A 23,231-nucleotide genomic window follows, 5' to 3' on the forward strand; every position below is an offset into this window, starting at 1 on the left:
CACTGACAACTGGTCTGGCGTCATCTGCTTCCAGGAAGAAGAAAACTGCGCACATTCTCTCTTACAGTGTTGTATTTTTCCTTTCTAACAGCTATTCTAGCCTCAGGCCAATGAAATGCACATCTCCCCTAGTTCAACGTAATGACTCTATGATACCTAATCACAAGAATGGTTCCTTCACTATTTGTGAAAAAGGATTTACTTCCTAGTGACTTGATTGACTGCTGTGGAAAGTTATTTTAGATATTTAAGAAAAACAGAATTGCTCATGATAAGTCATTAACGTATTTGCATTTTTATTTTAATGGTTATTCCTTGTGATAATGGCTTACTCAGAGGCATAAGCTATAGTATAATTGTAATTTAGAATTATTTTATAATTATACATAAATGTTATTTCAAGCTACAGTAGTAGACAGTGTATGTAAAAGTGAGTAATGCAAGTCTTCAGCAGTAAGAGAGTCAGTCTCCCATTGCTGTATTCTGAGCATGAATTGTGTCCACAGGAGTAAACCTCTGCAGGCAAAGGCCTTACTGAAAGGAAAGAGATTTACAGATTAAACGGCACTTTAAAAGGAAACAGGAATCTAAGAGTAAAGAAAAAATATGTTAAATCACCAGATGTTAAATCACTCTCTGAATGCAAATGTGTCTTCTTCCTGCAGTAAAGCTGGCATTGGTGAAATTTTTGAGGGCCACCAAGGACCTGTCACAGGAATTAACTGTCACATGGCAGTGGGCCCAATTGACTTTTCCCATCTCTTTGTCACATCATCGTTTGACTGGACAGTCAAGTTGTGGACCACAAAGGTGAGAAATCCAAGCTGGGGTGGGATGGATAATTCTACTTGTGAAAATGTTGTTGTCAGAAATATTTCACTATTGTCTATATCAAGTCCTAATAATCGTTTAACTGAAAGGCTGTGCTTAGAACAGGTGTAGGGATAAAATTATAAGAAAAATATGTACCTGTGTCAGCCATATTCGCCCTGGAGCTTACCCTGCTCTTTAAAAGTAGTTTCAGCTGGCCTGTACTTCAATATTAACCTTAGTGCTGGGCAATTTCTCCAGGCAAGGAGATTAGGACGTCTTGTACTGCAAGTCATCAAACAATCCATCCAGAACTCCCTGTGCTGACTAAATTGCAAGGCTAATACAATGTACCATGGTGGTGCAGCAGCAGGAACACTTTCTTCTGATGAAGCAACAGGGGAAGCACATGTACCACTTAATGCCATCAATATCACTTGTGAAATTCACTGCTGTAGGAGGTTGTGGTAGCCAAAAAGTATAAATTGTCCCAATGACATTAGAAACTGATGGCTGAGCAGAGAGGAAATACATGCTGGAACGTAATACATTCATGGCCACCATGAATCTGTTGCTGACTTCTCCATGGACATGTCCCCGTGACCTCTTACAGGGAGAGCACTATGAACAGCAGAAATTAATAGTCCTGGGAAGCTTTGAAACCCCAGCACCCCATAGAACTGTATGAATGCAGGGTAATGACAGCACAAGTGAACACTGTGGGACAGACTAAACAGACCAACCCGTTCCATTGTACAGGCTGAGTAAAACAGGAGAATGAGAGGTGAAATCCTAATTATCTAAGCCATCTAAACAGTTATTTTTATCATAGAGAACTGCCTTCCAAATGCCAGGCTTTTGTCTTAACTCTGGTTTTATGCCTGTGTTTGGTTCACATCTTGAGCTGCACCCGGCAGAGTTCCAGTACTGGAAGCTGACCCCAGTCAGGAAGTATCTCAGCATGTGTTCCTCCAAGGCTTGGAGATGCTAGGGCAGATGCACAGCAAATGTAAATACAAAAGTGATCGGAAGGGCTCATGTGACAGCCTGGTGCTAGAAACAGAAGCACTGTTACCTAGATAGTAACTTGAATCAGTTTCCATAGTAGCTTCACAATGCATTTGTTAATGGCCTGATCCAATGTGCCTGCTAATTAACATGTATCTTTTCCTGATCAACAATGACCACAGATGACAGTTTTGTCTTGAGTGTTACATATTAGGAAACCCATTGTAAGAAAGGTGCGTGACTTACCTAATTCACATGTAACCATATATATGAGTGGACCCAGCCTTAACCAATGCAGAAGTGGTCCAGGGGAGTGGTCATGGGCAGGCTGGAATGGGTCTGGGATAGGCCCTAGGCGGTAAATGTTAGAAAGGGCTGCAGGAGAACCAAGTGATGGAGAGCTTAGGTGTTAGCTGTTTGGGGCTGGCTAGGCTGTTTGGTGTCTGAGGTAAAGGAGTCCTGGAGAGTGGTAACTGGTGGCAAGGGAATATTGGAGGTTTGAAGCTGAAGGTGAGTAAGAGGAAGAGAATTTGTGGAGAATGGGGAGCAGATGAAAGACAGGTACTGAATTCCAAACATACATGTCCAGAAAAAAATCTATGATGAGTATCTGGCCCCCAGCTTGAGGTTGAATATGGCAATAACGGTCTCATCCATCTGCATGTTAAGGGATAATGAGGCCTGTTGTTTATTTTAAACTCCTGGGATTTTAGAAGTTAGCAGTAACACTAACACAGCATATTTTGGGAACAAAGACACTGCAGTTAGCAGTACACAGTTATCCTTGTGGAAGAACTCAGTGCCAAAATGGTTAGGTCAGATTCTGTTCAATACAGTCAGTTTTCAAAGAACCAAACCATTTAAATTTCTAATATCTATCAAGCTGCGGCTCCTCTGGCAGGAGCAGCTTCCTGAGAAAGCTGTCTGACCTAGCTGATGTGAGCTGTGACGTGCACGTGACACACCACAGCACCACTCAGAGCTGGAAGCCACATTGCTGTATTGGATTGCTTGCTTTCTTCTGGAGCAGGTTTGAGCAGCAGCAGCCCCAGGCTGCTGCACTGCCAACCACTGCCCTGTGAAGACATCCTCTGAGACACTAGACAAGTTCTTGAACTGTGATGAATGTTTTCTTTCTCTTCCAATTTGACTCCGGCAGAAGTTTCTTTCCATACTGTCTGGATAATTCTCTTGGCTGAATCTATTACATATTTAGGGCTCTTTGTTCAGTTCCCATAGTCAGGGTCTAGTCAATCAGTGGTCTTTGAATAAACCCAGCAGCATGTTTGATTCTCTGAAAAAAATAGTGGGTTGATATGAAGCATTGAGTGCTACAGCTGGTTTATGAGAGTTTACTCAGAATTGGTTTATTCCTTTGGTTTCTTACTTGTGAATTTAATCTCTCTATCATCATCCAATGCCGTATTGCTTTCCTGCTTCTGCCTGTGTTGTCTACTTAATCCTGTGCACATTATCCTCTTTGGTCACGAAATTCGATTCCTTTCTGTTTCACAGGTTCAGAGTCAATGTCCAATTGTAAAGTGAACCATAAAAGCTCTGTGTTTATATTGTCTATTGATGTTTTGTAGCACCCTGGGGTGCCTACAAGAAAGGCACTTTCATAGCAGGCATTTGGCTGATGGATTGAAAGCACCGTCTCCCTTAAAAACTGTGGCTTGACATTGTATAATCTGGTTTTGTGGTTAACACATTTTCTACCCAAAAGCAGTTCAACCAGGTGACTGAGAATAAGGTTTTCACTAACGGAAGAATGAAAGTTTTGTAGATAACACTAATACGAGGTTCACATTATCACCCATCACATTAGCCAATAATTAGATCCCTGGTGAACAGTAAGTAACCAGAAGCAACAGGAAAAGAAAATGAATTTGCAAAGATAGTAACTTGATATCCAGGGCATTACCTGGTTCCTGATGAAGTCAATAGGGCTTTCAACTTGGATTTATGTTATACCATGTGAGCAAATCTTGGATGCAGAGCTGTCAAAGGGAAGTCCTGATGTGAAGTGTCTGCGGAGCTCTGCCCTTAATTAGGTATTGTCTGTATGATGCTTTGAAGAGGTAAAGTGCTAAGTGGAAATGCTAAGTGTTGTTAATTAATTAAGCACTAATTCTCATGAACGAATAGCATGAGGTTAAATAATGAAATGTAAGTATTGTTATTATTATTACAGCAATTGCTGTTTGGAGTGCGAATTTCAGATATTGTGTCAAGGGACAGGAGCTAGCTTGGAATTGTTAAAGCATAGCAAAACATAACCTAGCTTCAGCTAAAGCCTAGAAGATGGCTTGTTTGCTGCTGAGTTAATAAAGGTCTGGATACAGATATGGATTTTGTTTTGTTTTCATCCTTGGTATGTCTCCTTTATCTCTTATCCTTCCATTGAGGAGAGGTGCTAATGACTGTTTTCCTCCTCTTGCATCTATGCCTAAGTCATGCTCAGATGGGCAGTTGACTTGAAGAAAGATTGGAATAACTGTAACAGCATTGCTGTATCCCCATCCATGCTTATCTCTCTTTGCCTAATGTTTAAGTAATGGTGGTCTGAGTGCCATAATCAGAAGGAGGGACAAAGGTGAGCAGACTGGTAATAGGACCACCACATAACCATTAGCAAGGACTAATTGAGTGAGAGGACACAAGTGTCTTCAGCAATAGACTACCTACTTTTGTGTCCGTGCTCAGTTTTGCCTTAGCAGCATGTGCATCAATGGTAGCTCCTCCCTAGTCCCTCTCCTTTGTCTTCTGTTTTTTATGCTCTTCACATGCTGCTTTTCTCCTTTGGTGTCCTGTGTTGTTCTAGTCCGCTGCCTGTTGTGCTTTTTGAGACACCACATTTTAAACAGGAAAAATTCATTCTATACTATGTGCCTTCACATACGTTTCTGTACATTTATGTCTTATGCCCATCTGTTTGCTGAGTATTTTGGTATGTCCCAGTCATCCTGACTCTTGGAGGAAATTATTTTACCTTGCACTTTCACACCTTCCTATCAGCATATAACTTCCAACTCCACTGGTTTTAATTTGGTCTGGATGTTGAACACTGTCTCCTCAGAGGTCAGGCTGAAGCCTGTCACTAGAACAATGAAAACAAGCATGTGGTGGTGCTGCTGCTAAAGATAGGTACCACCTCTACACCCCTAGTCCCCTTCCCCAAAAGCCTGGCTGATAGGATCTGATAGCATCAACTTGATAGACCAAACTTACTGTGATGGACAATGGTGTAGCAGAATGAATCAGAGCATCGCATGGTTGTGTGGATTAGTCACCACGAAAACAGTGCACTCACAAATGGGCAGTTATTACTTTACTAAAATAACAGGGTCAGGTCGTCACCTTTTTTAAGATTAAGAACTTTCTATTTTTACATTACAAATACTGTGTATCAAGAGATCTGTTTACTGGTTCAGATTTTTTTTCTAGTATAATTTCAATCACATCAAGTGGGTGAGTGAGAGCCTCTTGTGTTACAGGTAGCATTGCCTGAAGATCCAAATAGAAATGTAGTCATGATAAAAGGACAATAAACCTCGTGAACCATTACAACAACTTGGTGAATTGTCCCACATGAAAACTGTTTTAACTGTAATTGGAAATGCTGGAGTCAATGACTTGATTTAGTGAAGTCCTGTGGCAGATGATTTGTGTGGATCGCAGATTAGAGACATTGATGTTGGTGGTTAATGGCATGGAGCATTCCCCTCATTTATGGAAGATGTTCCTGTTGCAGTGAATATGCAGTTATTTATGAAGAGTGTAGGAGCTCCACGAGAGTATCCTCTAAGCCAGTGATTTGGGCACCAAGCCATGCTGCAAAGGTGTCTTTCCTAAGGGGGAGGAAGTGCTGCGGTGATCTTGTCATTTTGCTCTGAGCTGTATCTTGTGCCTATGAACAACTCTGGTTTTACTGAAAGTGGGGTCATCTCAGAGTAAAGCTTTGATTTTAATGTGCTGACGCTGCCTGATGAAAGTCAGTTTTGTCCACTTGAGGCCAGCCCTACTTCTCCAGTTTGTAACAGGATCAGACAGGTCTCTGAGAAGTGGACTGGTGAAATGCAGAGGTTACTCATGTACCTTAGCTTGCATACACCTAAGTGAAAATGAGAGCTGGACTTTGTGAAATTTAGAAAGTGTCACTACTTTCAGTCTTGAACCTGTTCATTCTTAAAGTTATTTTCTAAGCTTTCTTAAATCCCTTTGGGCCATATTCAGTCTTTTCACATTAGCACATGAAGCCCCTGGATCCTTTATTATTTAGGCCTTCCATACTTTGGTCTATGCAGGCACTGGAAAGAATTGCAGTGCATACATTAGACATCTCTTGGACGTACCACCATTACTTCACACCACTGACTATACAGGAGGCCAAGTCTGGCAGATAATCACTTGTTGTAGCTTTTGACAGCCTCAGGCTGTATCTAAACTGGCAGATGTGGCAGCACTTCTGAGCTCCTGGATCTGTCTTCTTATTCTAGTTTCTCCCAAACCACTACCAGGAAGGAATCAGCCTCTTCATCCGACACCACACACACACAGAGCTATACCTTGATTCTGCAGCCAGAAAAGCAGAAGAAAGCCAGTGTATGCTCTGACCAGATGCTAAATCAACCTATAGGGGTGTCAGGCCCTCTGGCTTTCTGCACCTACCACACCACTGAACCTGGACATAATATAAATCTGTCTCTAGTGCCATGGTGGGTGATCTCAAAAGGGCCCAGAAAGTTTAGGGAGGCATAAGAAATAACATCAAGAAGAAAAAGAGGAAAAGAAACAAATGTACTGTGAGGGAGACCAGAACTTTAGTCTGTTTTGGGAGTAGGTAGACTGAATACAGACAGTTTTCCCTGTTTTCTTCTCTCTGTGGAATCCTTTACTATTCCTCCTTCCCATTGGTTTTGGTGGGGCTCAACTGTCTATCTGAGGGGATGACTTCATTCCTCTTATTTTGGATACCTGGCTAGAGTGATCCCCCTCACTGCTGCATCACAACACAGAGCTCCTTCTTAACTCTGCTCATAAGGCAATCAGCTTCCTTTAACACTGCATTTCCAGTCCAGGCTTTTCTCTTTGATAAAAGCAATTAAAATTATTAATCTGATTAATCACTGTCCAAATGCTAATTTTATCTGATTATAGAGAAAGACAAAGGGTGATGAAATAGCATGCTGGATTTCATGGCAATGGTCTCTCTGTGGTGTGAGTTCAGAATTTTGAGTTTTGTCCAAAAAAGAAGGCAATGAATGAATTTGCTTCAGAGCTCACTTTCTGTCAAAAGGCCAAGCTGACTTGGGGAAGAGGGTGGAGTTGCCTGTTCAGACAGGATTTTTTTAGGTTTTGCCTTTTACCTCTGGAGCCAGAGGTCTGGCTCTCATCCAGCTGTACAAAAAAGAAGATTATGGTATTTTCTAGGTAATTTTAAAGAGCAAAACCAAAGTGAAGTCAGGTGGCTTGAGATCAGCCCCAAGTTCTTCACATGAAATGTTTCTCATGATTTTGGTTTTTGGTGTAGCCATATTTGAAAAGTGATAGGAAAATATTCTTCAGCTGGCCAACATACTTCATTTACTCACATGAACCATGCTGCTTCTTTGTGAAACGTTTTGTAAAGAATGGCGCACACACACACATAAAAACAAAACACTTCGCTCAAATACCGAGGCTGTTCTGAAAAAGTCAGTGAGCTAAACTGTATTCCAGAAAACCCTAACATAAATCCAGCTGCAGCAGTGAAAGCTTTATTTGCACATGGAAAGCAGAATTGGATTTCAGGAGCTCATATAATCTGTACAAAACAAAGTAGTCATTCCTTTTTCCCCTGAAATCAAAATGCAAACCTCCCACTGACTGTTCTGTTGTAGAATTACACTGGAGGATCAGGCTCGCATGTAATAGTGAAACATTTAAGGAAAACTATCAATATATAAAGCTCAGGACTTCTTCCCTAATGAAAATTATCTCCCACCTGCTTTATGCAGTCCTTTCTCTGTGAGAGACTTTTGTTATCAGTAAAAAAAAAAAAAGAGGAACTGTATTCAAAATCTTACAAGATGGAGTTCTCTTCAATAATAATAATTAGCCTCAAAATCATTGCTTGCTGACCCATTAAAGCTCTGCGGGCATCCTGGTGGCAGCAGCTACAAATATGAATCTTGACTGTTCAGCAGACGGTGCTGTAACATCAGGCTGCGTCAGCCATCCTGCAATATCGCCCGTGCTCCTGCCTGTGCTTCCTGGCAGCTGGAACTGCAGCAGCAGAGTCACTTGAAAGTCTGGTAATTCACCGAGTCCACAGGCACTGCCAGGCTGGGTACCCTGTGATGAAGCAACATTTTCTTTTAAAAACTGAATTTTCCGGGGCCTCATACTGAATGTTCCCATCAGAATCACAGGGGTGGGTAACAACCCCCTGAAACCACAGCTACATTATCCCACTCCCCTCCTCACCTCACAATTTGAGCTAAACTATGTCTCTTTAACAACTTGAAGCCCGAAGCAGGGCACCCAGTCCTATTGACTCCAACAAGGGTGGGCTCAGGACCCAAGTGCATGCCACTGTCTCTCCTGCATGATGGGAGAGCACTGGCACAGTGGTCCAGCTTCTCCCACAGCATCCCACTCGCTCTCCAGCTCTGCTTCCTCATCCCACCTATGTGGGATACAAACAGGGAGTGACAACTGGAGGTAGAAGACCAAAACCACCCTTCTTCAGTGTTTCATTCTATGTTCAGTGTTTCCTCTGACCAGGATTAGGTGATTCTTCCAGCAATCTAGGAAAACCTTGCTCATATTTCCCAGCAAGTCCCCCAAGTGCTCCTCTGAAAAAAATTGAGAAATATAGTAATATAAAGGCAGGAGTATGAGCTACAGAAACTGTGAATCGGTTTGCTAGGCAGGGAGAATAAGATCTTCTATAGTGTTTTGAGCTTTTTAAAAGAAGAAATTGAGCCATCTTTAGAAGCAGGAAGAAACTCCAAAAGAATAGTATTTCGAAAGAAATGTTGTGACTGAAATGCATAGTTAGTAGCATAGGAAGAAGTGTTGGCTTGCTTAAAGCATGTTTTAAATAAAAGGTGGAAAACTTGATTAACATTTAGTGATGAAGTCAGCAGTCTGAGGAAATACAGAACAAATGGCCAGTACCTGTACAGGCTTCTCCACTGTTGCTATCCACACTGCATCCAGCTTGATGTGGGTGAGTGGAGCAGAAGGTGTTAAACTTCAAGCAGCAGAAACCTGTAGGTACAACTCTTACAAGTGTGGAGTAAGAGGGGCTCTAGACTGGGGATGAAACTGGATGATCTAAAACACAGAAACAAGCATGCACCAGACTGGCCAGTAGGAACTGGGGAGAAAAGTGAGCTGTGGAACACTGCCTGGTGCGTCACTATAACCCAGTGTACAGATCAGCTTCTTCATAAAATCTTTCTTAAGCCTGTTTTGTAGAGTTTTAAGGCCTTAGAATCCTTCTTAATATTTGTAAAGTTCACCTGTTGCAAGCAGATATCTTTAATTCATTTAAATTTATATTAGACATCAAGTAATAGAAATTTATATGAAACTCACTGAAAATCGTTCCTTGGGTAATATGCAGTGATGAAGAGGAATTACATGCTTTCTGCTTTTTTTCTTCAGAAAACAAAAGGGTGTTTTTCCATTGAGTAAGTGGAAAGGCAGAGTAGAAGAGAACAACTGAAGTCGAGCAGCACAGCCTGAATGTGTTGCACCTCTGCAGAGGACTTAAAACAGTTAAGGAGGATTAACCAAATAAGCAGTTTAGCTGTCAGTACAGCTTCCAGGCTATCTCCACAGACCCTGAAAGCTCTGCTGTTTGACTTTCTGACGCTCCTAAAAGCCAGGTGATGTCTGACTTCCCAAGTTACTTTTTTTTCTCCATGCCACAGTATTAGACATTAAGATCGGTTCTCATTAAAACCGCCTGTGCCAATCATCAAACCTTTTTTCCTTTGCTTCCTTCTTGTGTGCTCACCCATGACACTTTGCCTTTGAAGGAAACCACAGAAATGTAATCCTCATGTTATCTCCAGACTTGGCCTGCTCTCACAGCCCCTTCCCTTTCGGTCTCACCCTTGTCCCCTCCTCTATCTATAATAATTCCCACATGTTTATGCAAAAATATTGGACTTTCTTTTATTATTGGCAATTAAGAGAGGCAACAGTTTCAGCATCTCTGCAACAACAATCATTTCTAAAAGTGAACAGTTTTCTGCCTTGACTATCTGCAATTTTCAGGATGCCAAAAAACAATCAGTGTAGTAATACAGCACTTAAATAAAACAAGTTTGTGAAGAGTGTAGGGATCATTTCCACACTCATTTCTTTCCCCCTGTTGCTACTGAATCTAAAAATGAAGTCTGTTCCCTTGCCCAGAAATGCAGTTTAGACTTTATTCGGTGACCCAGTAATCATCTGACAGTGAGATGACATAACATGTACATAGGTCATAGCCCAGTGAAATGTCCATTTTGCCCCAGAGGCTCATCTGTGATTCAGCACAGAGTCTGACAGCCAGAAGGAATTTAAAGACAGGTACAGGAGCTATTACTCATGTAACTCAATTTAGGGTACCTCAGTTAGCCAGTGAAATTGAGTGGCTAAAGCAGAAGAGCATAAACATCCCCCTTATGCTTTCCCATTGCCATCCTTGAAGGTCTGGCTAGTCCTGGAGAAGGTGGAGCAGACTGCAAGTGGTGAGTTGTATAGTGTCAGGGTCTGTGGGATAATGATACCCTTTGGGAAGAATGCACACAGACTTGCTGAGCCATCAGGGATGTACTTGTAAACTAGTGCCTCTGATTTATGGCATCTTGTAACAGTTCCTGGGATTGCTGTAGCTTTTAAAAGCTAGCATAATCTGAACTAAGTCAAGTCCCACAAGTATAGTATTAAACTAGGAACTACTTTAATCCTAAATTATCATAACTGTTAGAAAACAGATTTGGGAGAAACATGGTAGTCCAGAACTGGCAAAATTCCCATGGAGATCAATCAGAGTGTGTAAAAACCAGGGCCCTTTTGACTTCATACAAATAGAGAACATAAAGGCTTACAAGAGCAGCAGAACCTTATACACAGCGGAGGACTTACTCCTTGCCACAAGAGGTATGCACAAGTAATCCCAAACAGCTGGTGTCCCAGGAAGGAGACTGTTGAAGGAGGAAAGGTCAAGACCAGAGTATAGCTGATTTGAGGAGTATTTGCCTCAAAATTCCCAGCAGCTTTTAGTTTTTGCTTATACTGTCTGCATCTTTGGGGTTGGCCTGACTGATTGGCAGGTTCAGAAATAAAAAGATGAGCATGGATTCAGTAAAGTACTAAGATGTCTCTCTCAGGGTGGAGAAGACTAGGCCTAGCAGCTAGGATCTATAAAACAGTGAAAGACCTCAGATCCTAACCTGAGTGGAAGTCTCACAAGCTATTCCCTGTTCCAGTTTCTTTTGCATCCCTCTGGTCAGTGTGACACCATAACTTAAATTAAGACAGCAGAGTTTTGCTTCCCTATGTGTTATCTATGCCGGAAGAGATGTCTTCCTTTGACCAATTTTGTAGGTTTTTTTGTTTTTTAATGAATAAAGGCTATTTATATAATATTTGGTCCCACAGGGGACAAATTCATAGAATCATAGAATAGTTTGGGTTGGAAGGGACCTTAAAGATCATCTAGTTCCAACCCCCTATTCCCTGCTTTGTTCAAGGGCCAGACACAAGAGCAGTCACTGTGCTCAGGACCCCTCTGGCTCTGCTCTTTCGAAGTGCCCCAGAGCCAGAGCTTGAGCCTAAACAAACACATCAGCTTGTTCGGAAAGTTTCTATGCCAAGGACTAATGAATCTGTCATATTTGCTGCACACCTAGAAAAATCAAATTAGCTCGAGTCAACTTGTAATACCACACAACACTCGTGGCTGTTGTTAATACAGTGTGAGTACGGGTTTGGCTTATTGTCTTTAGAATGGAAGACAATGGAGTGGAAAGAATGAAGGGGAGACAACGGAGTATGTGGTGTCACCATACATGTGTACCGCTGAAGGTACAGTCTAGGGAAGTACCTTTAGGTGGAGCTGACACCCACAGAAATTGTGCCAACGTGTAAAATACTCCCTTCATGAAACAGGCAAAGCCAATAGCTTTTTCCATGGCTCTTCAGAAGTCAGATGCTAGTTAAAACCTGTGGATATGTGTACATTCCTTTATATGGATAATTAGCTACTTTATGTGTGGCGCCTCCTGGATTAAAGAAATTTCTTCTATGCAAATAAGAAGTGGAATAGACTGGTCAAATTTATATGTGGAAATAAAATACCTCTTTTATATAAATACATAGTATTTATTTAGGTGAGTTTCTTACTTCGTAGACAAGTGCTAATTCCTAGACAGCTCCCATATATTTAAAATGTTCAATCTCCATTGTTCTTTTAAACAATGTCCGTATACAAACACTGAGGATGAACAATAGATTTTGACAACATGCTTAAATAAATTCTGAATAATTAAATAAATTCTTAAATAATTTCTGAATGCTGAAATCCTGTCCTATTGAAACTACATCGATTCAGTAGGGCCACATTTTCACCCCAAACTCTCTTTTTCAGTAATAAGTAGATTTGGCTGAAGCAGTTTGGCTGAAGATTCTGCTCTAAACTATTTCTTCTGTTCTACTGAATAACAGAGTGGGTTGATATTTAAGAATGAAAGCTCATCAAGTTTAAATTTCAGTTGTTTTATAATAATAGCCATATGTTAGTTATAGATTGTGTAAGTCTGAAGTTTTGGTAATTTAAAACTGCTTTAAAGTGACCTTTACATGGTTCCACATTTCAGCATTTTCTAAAAGTGGTTGCTATCGGTCCTTACTCATAAATCCTTACATTAAAAGAATCTGCAGGCCTGGGCCCTTAGTTAACAGGCTTACAGTAAGGAAGTCCTGCAAACATTTATATACATGCTTAACCTTACAGATCGAGTCTTCACAATGAAATCAGCATAACTGCTCTCAGCGGGCAAAATCAGACCCGGATAAAATGTCAGCTTCTGAGAAAGGTCACTTGCTCTTACTATTGAAGACGGGATGCTGGGCAAGAGGGACCTCCAGCCTGACCTGATGCAGTTGTTACGTTCTCCTCTAGTCAGAGAGCAAGACAACAAGACATAGTATGGAAAATAATTTTCTTTTCCACTGGAGGCTTGTCAAGCTGGAAGGGCAGAGATACTGGGGCACTAAGAAGGCTGTAGCTCAGCTCCACTATCATTGCCTGGCATAATTTCTCCCTGTTTTCCCAGCCGCACTGCAGTTGATCTTGCCTCTTGGTTGGGCTACTCACGTGGCTCCAATTTCTTATTTCCTTACAGCGCTCCACTCCCTATTCATCTCCACTCATTTGTGTGTCATTCCTTGCATGTCCGAGATCTTTCTCAAAAGCCATATTAATCCTGTTGTTCAGATTCTCCCTCTTTCCATCTGACTGACTATTTCCAGTGTTATGGTAAAGGCAATACACACTGCATATCTGCTATGCTTTTCACCTCAAATACCCACATTCCGAAAGTGGTTTTATTTTGCTAACAGGGAAACTGAGGCACATCATCAACTAAAGCTATTAGCCAGCATGTGAACAGCAAGGTACAGACTAGAACCAAATCTCCTGACCTTTCCTTCTAATGCTTTGGTCTTTAGGCATGAATTGGAAAATAAACTGGCAGAACTAAAAAGAGCATTACAAAAGTGTCACACTCAAGATCAAAACAAGTTTTGATATGTTAACAAAAAGGAAATGCTGACTGAAGTCTGCACTGAATTGATTGATATCTTAACAGTCCTTTTCTGTGGAATTTTGTTATTTCTCCCATGACTTAAAGTGCTATATGTGCAGTACATTACCCGTTAATAAGGAAAATACCAGCCACCTAGCAGTTGAACAGATTTCCTTTCCCTTCGGGTACACTATTGTGTTCAATGCCCATTTTTCCAGTATTTAGATGGTGGATGTGTTTGAACCTACATTAGATGTTTTCGGTTAAAATACACAATACAGCAGATGTATGGCCCACTCTAGATACTATTTCCCAGCTCACAACTGTAAGGATCCACTTTGAAATTTCCTGTGAAATACCTCTGCCTCTTCAGAAGCTTGGTCTTTATTTGGCCCTCAGCCTGCAAATGCTTTAGCACAGGCATGTAAGTAATTCCATTAACACGTGTAAGTAACTCCACTGGTACTGATGATACACTAAGCAGATACATATGCTTTTGGAGAACAAGACCTTGTTTAGGTAAGAAAATATTCTTGTAATTATTTTCCTTTTCTTTTACAAAACTCCAGCTTTGGAAAAGGAATAAAAACGTTGTATGAATTTGAGGTAATATGCTCAAGCTTTAGTTTCATGCTGTTGTCACACCAAACGTTTGCTATTCTTAGGAAATGTACAAAAAACATTAGGCCGGTTATGAAAATTTGGGACCTGATCCTGTAAATATTCGAAGTGTCTTTCAATAAGTCTAGTAGAGGAAAAACTAGCCTATAGAATGAATCCTTCTGTATTTTCAGTATTTTTTTCAAAAGACAGAGTCACGTAAGTAATGAATACTTTTTGTAACACCTGTGATGAACGGCAGTATTTCAGTCATTCACGATAGGGTACGGCAATGACAACACGCCGTGTGAGTGCTCACAGATATGGCGGAACAGAGCGAGGTGTGGTCGTGCGCACCCGTCCACGTGCCGAACCGCAGCGCTCGCAGCCCCGACTTCCAGCGAAGCCCCACGCAGCGCAGGAGGACAAAAACCCAAACTGGCAAGGACCCGGCTGTAAACAGAGATTAAAGCGACTGCTTTATTGCTCTAAATTAATAATATACAGAAGAAAAGCTGTGTAATAATTGCAGTTGCTCCACTTTTCGGAAAAATAACGCACGGCTACTTAACGCATTGAGGCGTTCCCGATAGTGTTTCCCTTGTAAAATGAACTGGGGAGCGTTCTAGAGGGACCTGACGGAGATACTCTATAGATACTACTTGGACCTTTACCAGAGGCATCCTATGGGAATTCTTATTTCTGGCAGCAGCCTTCGTGCGAGGCGGGCTGGGGGCTCGTCCCCGCCGTGCCCCGCTTGCCAGGGAGGCGGCAGGGCCGGCGCAGGCAGCTGGCGGGGGAGGGAGGCGAGACCCTCGTAGAAGTCCCATTGTTTAGATTTCTGTCACAAACCATGAGAATACGTAATTTCTTTCATCTCTGGAGTTTTCATTATCATTCAAATTTCATTTTCCATTAATTGATCGGGGATTAGCGAAGCCATTATGCAAAAATTAGACAAGCCAGATGCGATGAATAATTCATGACGGACAATTACACTTTGTCCCTGGTGTACTTCCGAACTTCCCTCCGATTTCCCGCCCGCTGGAGATGCCCGCCGTCGCTGCCGGCCGTGCCGGGCGGGGCCGTGCCGGGCCCGCCGCCGCGGGGCGAGGGTCGCCGGCGGGAAACCGGGCCCTGAGGCGGCACGCGCGGCCGGGTCGTGCGGGCGCTGCCCCGCCCGCCGCTAGGTGGCAGGCGCCGCCCGCGGTGCGCGGAGGGGCGCGGAGGGCGCCGCGCGGCTGCCCGCCGGTCTCACGATCCTTATCGGCTGCCACCGCAAGCGCGGTCGGCTCGGGCGGGCGCGGCGGTGCCTGCCTGCCTGCCTGTCCGCCTGCCTGCCTGCCGCAACCCCCCTCCCGCCGCCGCCGGGGTGCCGGCCGAGAGCGGGAGAGGCCGCGGGCGCTCCCCCCGCCCCGTCACCCGCGCGTCCCACACCCCTCACGCCGGGCATCTCATTTATCCCACCGGACAGTTGTTGCCCCATTAAAGCGCAGTCCCACCCTTCGCGAGGACCTTTCATCTGGGGAAGTTTTATGACACTTTGTAAATGTGCAAAGTTTTTAATTAGACTCGCCAGACAGCCCCAGGCAGCACTAGCGCCACGAAGTCTTCATGCTTCTCTCTGCTTTACAGCACAACAAGCCGCTCTACTCCTTTGAAGACAATGCCGACTATGTCTACGATGTCATGTGGTCGCCAGTGCATCCCGCGCTCTTCGCCTGCGTGGACGGGATGGGGCGCCTGGATCTGTGGAACCTGAATAACGACACCGAGGTGAGGCGGCGCGGCGGCCCGGCGGCGGCCGGTGGCGGGAAGGCGAGGGCGGGCGGCGAGGCGCCGGGCGAGACCTTAACCCTGTGAGGGCCGGCGGCGCGGCGCTGCCCGGCACCCCCTCACCCCCACACACCCCACCCCGCCGGGGGTCCCCGGGGGCGCCGGGCTCCCTCAGGGCGCGGGGAGGCCGCCCTCGGCCGCCGCCCTCGCCCCGCGGCGGGGAGGGCAGGTCCCGCTGCCGGGGGCGCCTGGCCGCCCCCCTCCCCCGCCCGCCCTCCTGCCTTCCCTCCTTCCCGCCTCCCTCCCTGCCTCCCTCCTTCCCCGCGGCGGAGCTGCTGCTCCCGGGTACCTGTCAGGCGTGGGGAGGGCCGGCTCCGGCACCCCCGGCAGAAAGCCAACACAAATAAATAGCCGCGGTGCCGACTCGGGAAGGCGTCTCCCTCCCCTCGCTGTTATTTGAAGGTGCTCTTCTAAACCGCGCCCGTTTTGTAGTTCTTTTATTCCGCCCGACCCCCCCAATCCGTTTCTGTCACACCGCGCCTCAGGCAGGCGCTTCGAGCGCCACGTTTCCGATGCCTCCCCCAGCTCAGGTGGTCGCACTTCGCAGCCCAGCCGCAAGCCCCGCAGGCCTGCCAGCCCTCCCGCCTGCGGCCAGGGCCGAGGCGCCGGGCAGCCCTTCGCCGGCCTCCCGCCCTCGGGACCTGCTTCGCGTTTGGGAGGGAGACGTTCGCTTAGTTCCCTTCGTATTTATGCCCTCTGCTCCAGATCCTCTGGAGACTGTAACTCGCACGCCCGGTGCCAGTGCCTCCAGCGTGCCCCCGTGTCTTCCCTCACCTCCCGCCTTTCTGAATCGCTAGCTACCTTGAAGGCTTTTTTAAGCACAGGGCATCTTTCTCACATCTTAGTTGTGATTTTATACCCTCACCTTTTTTCTCTTTAAAATTTGCTGTGAAACTTAAAGGCACAAATGCAAATGAAAAATAAGTTTTCTTTCTATCGATCGCTATTAAATAAATAGCAGGGACTGTCCGGGAGGAAATGTCACACCTTTGAATTTCACTGACAAGAAAGGATTACTCAGAGCTTTTTGCAAAGATTGAGAATGATTGATAAATACTGTATTTTTTTTTTAAGTCATATTCTAAACGTGCAGAACACCCCTTTTTCCTCCTATTATTTCAGATTTTTAAAAATGCTGCGGACTTATATGGATACAATTGTTTCTGCATTTTCCCCAAAAAATGGTTTTGAGAAAACCTGTCGTATTGCTTGAGGTCAGTCTTAGATGTCCAGCAATCAGTATTCAGCATGAGAATTGAAATATTTGTCCACAACTGAAGTCTTGTGTATTTTTACTTAGTGCCATGTAAAATTAGGAACATACAAACTGAAAAAGAAAAAAAAAACAAACCCCTCCAAAATTGACAGTTTCTTTTTATTTCCAAAAAAGACAAGACCAAAGGGCAAGCGGCAGTATTTCCCCCCACACGTCCTTTTACTTTTTTTTTTTTTTTTAACATTAGTTTGATCATTAATACACCTTTCACATAAACATGCTGTACATTTCAGACAGAGTAAAATACGGGCACAGTTTATGGCTTCTAGTGAGTGGTGCTTGCCATAAATAAGCATGGACAGGTAAGAGGAACCAGCACCGGGCACTGCATTGTCAGGGGGAGCAGTGAGGCCTTTTGAAGTGCTCTGAGCAGGAAGCAGCACAGCCTTTTTAATTAGAGCACATACAGCTGGAGGATATACAGGAGGAGTCTCCTCGGAATTTATTTTGGGAAGGGAGGGACATATCCTTCAGGTGTTCTCATTAATGCAGGCTTAAACACAGAGCATAAACCCCAGCATTTTAAGAAGAAAAAAAAAAATAACCCTTTCCCCCCAAATACCAGGGCTGAAATCCTGCTCTGCTTGAAATCAACTGATGTTTTGCCATTTAACTCAATGAGACCAAATTTCTTTCCAAAAAATTAGTATGGACCGCTTGATCCCATTCCCATCAATAATAAGGCTGTATGTGGAAAACTGCAGATACGTTTTCAGTGTGTTTACATATAAATATATAGGAACATCAGGAAAAAAAAAATCAAGCTTGATCCTGCTTTTCTTCTGCATTCAAGGCCACCCCTGATTTCACAAATGATTCCCATTCTGAGAGGTCAAAACCAGCTCTCATGTAAGGATCAGACTGGAACTATTTCTGTGGTATCTGAGCTTTGTATTTTTATGAAAATCAAATTTGGGTCTCTGGAGGCAGAAACACCATTTGGTTTCCTTACTGAGCACTGATGAAACAAATTTTTAAATCCATATAAATGATAAACCGGCAGATTCTGAATAGATGTGAGGTTTTGTTATATGGGAGAAGCAGCAAAAGTACCACTGAAAGAGGGAACTGTAAGCAGCTCTTCTAAACATCGTAACTGAAAGTGATCGGTATTTGCTTTTACCCTCTATGTGGTAGGTCATAATTAGTTTATAATTTTCAAGACTTCTGTAATTGATTCTGCCGTTTAAGTTTGCACTGCTATTTGCTAAGAAAAGTCTTGTCAGCACTTCTTTCTTTGTAATAAGAAATCTTGAAACACCTATTTTTTAGATGTCAGATATGTGATGTCAAAGTATTTGTGAAGACAGTAGAAAATGACAGGTATATCAATGTGTTTTAACTGCTAGCTATTGATAAAAATCTCTCTGTAAGGACTAGATATGATTGTTATTAATGAGACCTGGTTTTGTTTAATTTGGGAAATAAGCCACATTATTATTTAGGTATTATTTTGTAAACCAATTAAGAAAATACCTCGGTTTAGTTACAATATGCTACCTTCAAATTTCTGAACTGCAACAGTTTCCACTAGTGTTACTCCCCATATTTATTTAAAACATTTCTCCTGAGAGCTAGGTGCTCTGTGATCAAAATAACAAAAATCGTTTGACTGTCCCACAGATTTAATCAATCTATTCTCAAAATCTCCGTGTAAATTAGCAAGGGTATTTCTGTGCTTCATGCTGATCTGTGGATATCAGAAATTGTTTTTGTACAAGCAAGGAAAGTCATCATGTTTTATTTTATATTTGATAAATGAATATAAAAATCCTTAATAAGCAAAACATCCTTACCTACTCCATTTTTTTTGCAAACTGAGTATTATTTTTATGGATCACTATAGTGAGGTTTGCAGATAGTTTCAGTATACCAAATGCCGATTTCTTACCTATGTTGTAACATTTCTTTTTTTGATCAAAATTTGAGAAGGTCTTTAGGTTGTTGATGAGTCTTGCTTGTCTATGAACTAGTACTAAACTGACTTAACAAAATTGCTTATTTCTGCTGTGTTATATCTCATTCAAATGTTTATTGGGTTTTTTTGCATGCCGTACCTTAGCTTTGAAAGTGTGAAGATAGTGTCTGTTTCTAGAAAGAGATAACAGACATATTTGCAAGCAAATTTTGACACTACGTAAGCTATAAAAGTAAAAAAATAAAAAGTATATTCTTATCATGCAAGTTTTTCTGACTGCATCTTTCTTCATCCGTTACCTGTTAAAATCTCATTTCAAAATGGTTAAAAATCTGACAAGGACCAACTTTGGAGAATTTATGAAGTATTTCAAATGTGATTTTAAAAACATAATGCTGCCATTATAAAATAAACTCTTATCTTTGAAATCTAAAATAGGCATGTGTAATTTAACCTATCACTACTGAGAGCAGACAAATCTATTTTAAGATACTACGGTTTGACTATATTTCTCTCCCTATAACTGGAGAAAAGCTTTCTCTTTAGATTTTTAAAGACTGTTTCATTATTGCTTTTTGTTTTGTTAGATAGCTTTGTGGAGTAGTAAGGATTTTACAAAACTGTCGGGTTTTGAAAAAAAGCATGGGTTGTGTCTTGTGTCTGCAGTGTGCATGCTGCTTATTTTTATGTGGAACAATGAAAGAATGCTGTACTAACAAAAAAACCCCAGCTCTAGAGTTATTATTTCAGCCTTCTGAAGGATTTTGTGAAAATTCAGTGCCTTAAATATACACTGTGTATATTTGTATATGAAACAAATAATCTTTGATCTCCAGTTTTCTGAGAAACATAGCTGGTTAGTGGATTAGTCCTCTAAAATGTGGCATTTAGTTGTTGTTTGAAGAAACCCATTTCCAAATGTTATGAAATTATTTTTGACTGGAATTAAAATAGCTTTTTAAAAAAAAAAAATTAGAAATTGGTGATCACAGGAGTAAAACTTGCTCCTTCTCTACTGTGATTTTATCATGGATCAATGACCCCATGTCAGGTTTAGGCCACTGACTCTTGCCCACTAAGCAGTAATTGACTTGGGAGGAGTTGTTAAAGAGTGTGCCAGCTTTTTTGGGCAATACTGCCTTGGACAGGACCTGGATCTTGCACAATGGGGAGATGAGTCCAGTAGCTTATTTGCATTTGAATGGCTTCTTAAAGTGGGGGAAGAATGGTATCTGCTTTCTGATTGCTATCCAGCATTATTTCTACATTGTTCTGGAACAAAATCCTGTTGTATTTCACATGTGGGGCTCGGGATGCTACGGTGGAGTCCTTTGCAGAGATGACGCTTTAGCGTGGCAGGCTTGTGCTCCAGGTGCCAGTTTGGTTTTGCAGCCTTGTGTCAGGGTCATGGAGGAGGAGGAGGAGGAGGAGCAGAGAGTCTCCAGGGGCAGAGGGACAAGGCAGGCAGCCCTGCTTCCCAGTCCTTGTCCTGCTGCTGGTGTGGCTGCACATGCGCTGCAGCTGTAATGAGAGTCGCAGGAAGTCTGCAAAGGTTCAGCTTCCTACCACCACTCATCTTATGTGACACAATGAAGGCGTTAGAGCTGAGGAGGAGGAGATTGGCATGAGAGCTATACCATGTTTGGTTTAAAATTATTTTTCTCCTGGATCAACTACAATGTAAAACTACAGCCAGAGAACCAAGATAAAGTCAGCAAAACACAGGTTTTGTTAATCTTGCCAGTTTCTCAATGTTCAGACCAGGCTTTAGTACCACCTTCAAGCTGCTTTCTTCCTGCTTCTGCTGCATTGTGCTGACAATGACAGGAGTACCTGTCACTCCTCCAGAGGTAGCCTGGAGTCTGGTTCCTGCCCAACTACCTTTTGCCTGGACTGCCCTCCCATTCCATGTCCATTTATAGATCCCACGACACCCTCTTGTCCCCATCTCACTGTGTGACTGTGACTTGTTCCCACAGGTAGACCTAGTGGAGGAGTTGCTTTTGCAGCTGTCCTATTCCATTTGCCCTGACCTAAAAAGCATTAAAGATAAAAAGCCTTGTTTGGAAGACTGTCATGCCAAGCTGCAGGCTCCTTGCTCAGGCAGGTTCTCCTATTAAAGGCAGCTGGGTGGAGCATTAGCAGGGTTGCAGGTTACTGTCATTTGTCTTATGAGGTGACCTACATCAACTGCATGATCTACCTATCTGGGGCAAACACCCACACAGTTCCTTCCTCCTGCAGCATCTTTTGATGCCCTCATTCCAGCATAGATTACAAATACTTCTCCTAAAATCATGTTCATTGCTTTATTCATCCCACGCAGTAACCAGAATCTTTATGTAGTTTTGTGGATCACCTGTTAAATTGGTTGACTTGGGGTGGCGAGAGGGGTTGGAAATTAGACAGCATCCAGGTGTATTTAAAGCAGAAGCCGTCTCCTGGGGATGTAGAAGAGAATTGTGGGAATATATTGTAAGAGTCTGTAAATGTCAGCTCAGCTTTTCTCACTTCTGATGTGCCCTCGCTCTGAAGTGATTAGCTCAGGACTTTTCTGATGTAATACTTAAGTTTTGACCTCTGTGTCTAGCTGCAGAGGTGTGTATGGACTTAAAGGATATGTCAGCATGAATATTGGGATGTGTCTGCCAACTGTCGGGTTATCTGGGCCTGAGTCAGAGCCCAGAAGCTAGGATAGGGCTGAAGCCAAGTCCTACCCTTAGCTGATTCTTGATCCTAAGTCAGGGACTTTTGAGAAAGAAGCAGATGTGGTTTCACATGTCTCCAAGGTTAAGGGGAAAGAACTGTTTTATTTACTGCCCTTTGCTGTAGAAAAGTCTTCCTTGCTCATTCCAAGCAATCTCTTGCTCTTTCCTCTTTTTAGCACATGTGACTGAGGAAACAATGAACCCTTTTTTTTCTCCCCCTGACAAGGATTGCATGTTACTTCCAGCAACGCCAAGGGACTTGTGACTCATCCGGCTAAGCAGAACATTCAAAACAGACCCTCAGGTTTGCAGGCAGCATGGTTTTATTGTCCTTTCTGTTCCTATTGTTTCAACAGGTTCCCACAGCCAGTGTCACTATAGAAGGAGCTTCTGCCCTCAACCGTGTCCGCTGGGCCCAGGCTGGGAAGGAGGTAGCAGTTGGTGATTCAGAAGGCCGCATATGGATTTATGACGTTGGAGAGGTATTATTATTGTTTTGGGGGTTTTTTAAAGCTCAGCTCCTAGAGAATGTCACATCCAAGCTTGATAAAAGCTCACGTATTGTAACACATGAGTAGGGCACCTCCAAAGAATAAGCCAGATTTCTTCCAGTGGACTCCCTGTTGATTTTGGGTTGCTAACAGTGTGTTAGTCATAAAGCTACCTTGCAAGAGAGTTAACTAGGTAAAGTCTCATGAGAGAAGTCTTTTTTGAAAGTTTTCAGTGTTTTATAGAACTTTTTTTCATTGGTTCTATGGGTACAGTTGGAAAATGCTACAAAGGAACAAACCAGGAAAATAGAGGTGCAAAAAGCAACTGTGTCGTTCTGAAGTTGGTCCTGAAGGGTTCACCTTTTATACTCCAGTATCTCTTATTTCATGACTGGCTTGATGCTGTAGATTTTTCTCAGCATGACATGTACAGAATACATCTGCTTTTTTAATACTGAAGAATGCTGAATATGTCTGAATATGTGCAAAAGTACTAACAGGAGGAAATGAGAGGTGTCATTGTGGAGGATGGTAGGTGCATGCGTGATAGAGAGTAGGTAGGTGCTGAGAAATAGCAGGATGCGTGTTCTGTGTCTAAGGCTGCTCTCAATTCACCCTGCCACATCTCATAAAAAACATCTAAACTGCAGTGTATTTGGCACTGATGGAATCTACCTCTTTGTTGATGAATATGGTATGAAGTGTTCTGTCGGCGTTACAATCCCTTGGAACAGTTAAGGGTGAATCTCTGAGCAATCAGCTTATATGTAGAGAATTTGTTTTCCATCATTA

General features: G+C 42.9%; 1 protein-coding gene across 10 annotated transcripts in view; it reads left to right on the top strand.

The window, feature by feature from the left end:
- Positions 1 to 23,231, top strand: part of DYNC1I1 (dynein cytoplasmic 1 intermediate chain 1) — a 198,393-nt gene that overhangs the window by 155,818 nt on the left and 19,344 nt on the right. For all 10 annotated transcript variants that reach the window (XM_074897999.1, XM_074898004.1, XM_074898005.1 and 7 more), the window contains 3 exons: positions 666 to 810; positions 15,846 to 15,986; positions 22,305 to 22,430. In XM_074897999.1, coding sequence (XP_074754100.1) covers positions 666 to 810; positions 15,846 to 15,986; positions 22,305 to 22,430 — 412 coding nt within the window. The remainder of the gene's footprint in view (positions 1 to 665; positions 811 to 15,845; positions 15,987 to 22,304; positions 22,431 to 23,231) is intronic.

This window comes from Athene noctua, chromosome 2 (assembly GCF_965140245.1).
Source record: "Athene noctua chromosome 2, bAthNoc1.hap1.1, whole genome shotgun sequence".
Classification (NCBI taxonomy): domain Eukaryota; kingdom Metazoa; phylum Chordata; class Aves; order Strigiformes; family Strigidae; genus Athene; species Athene noctua.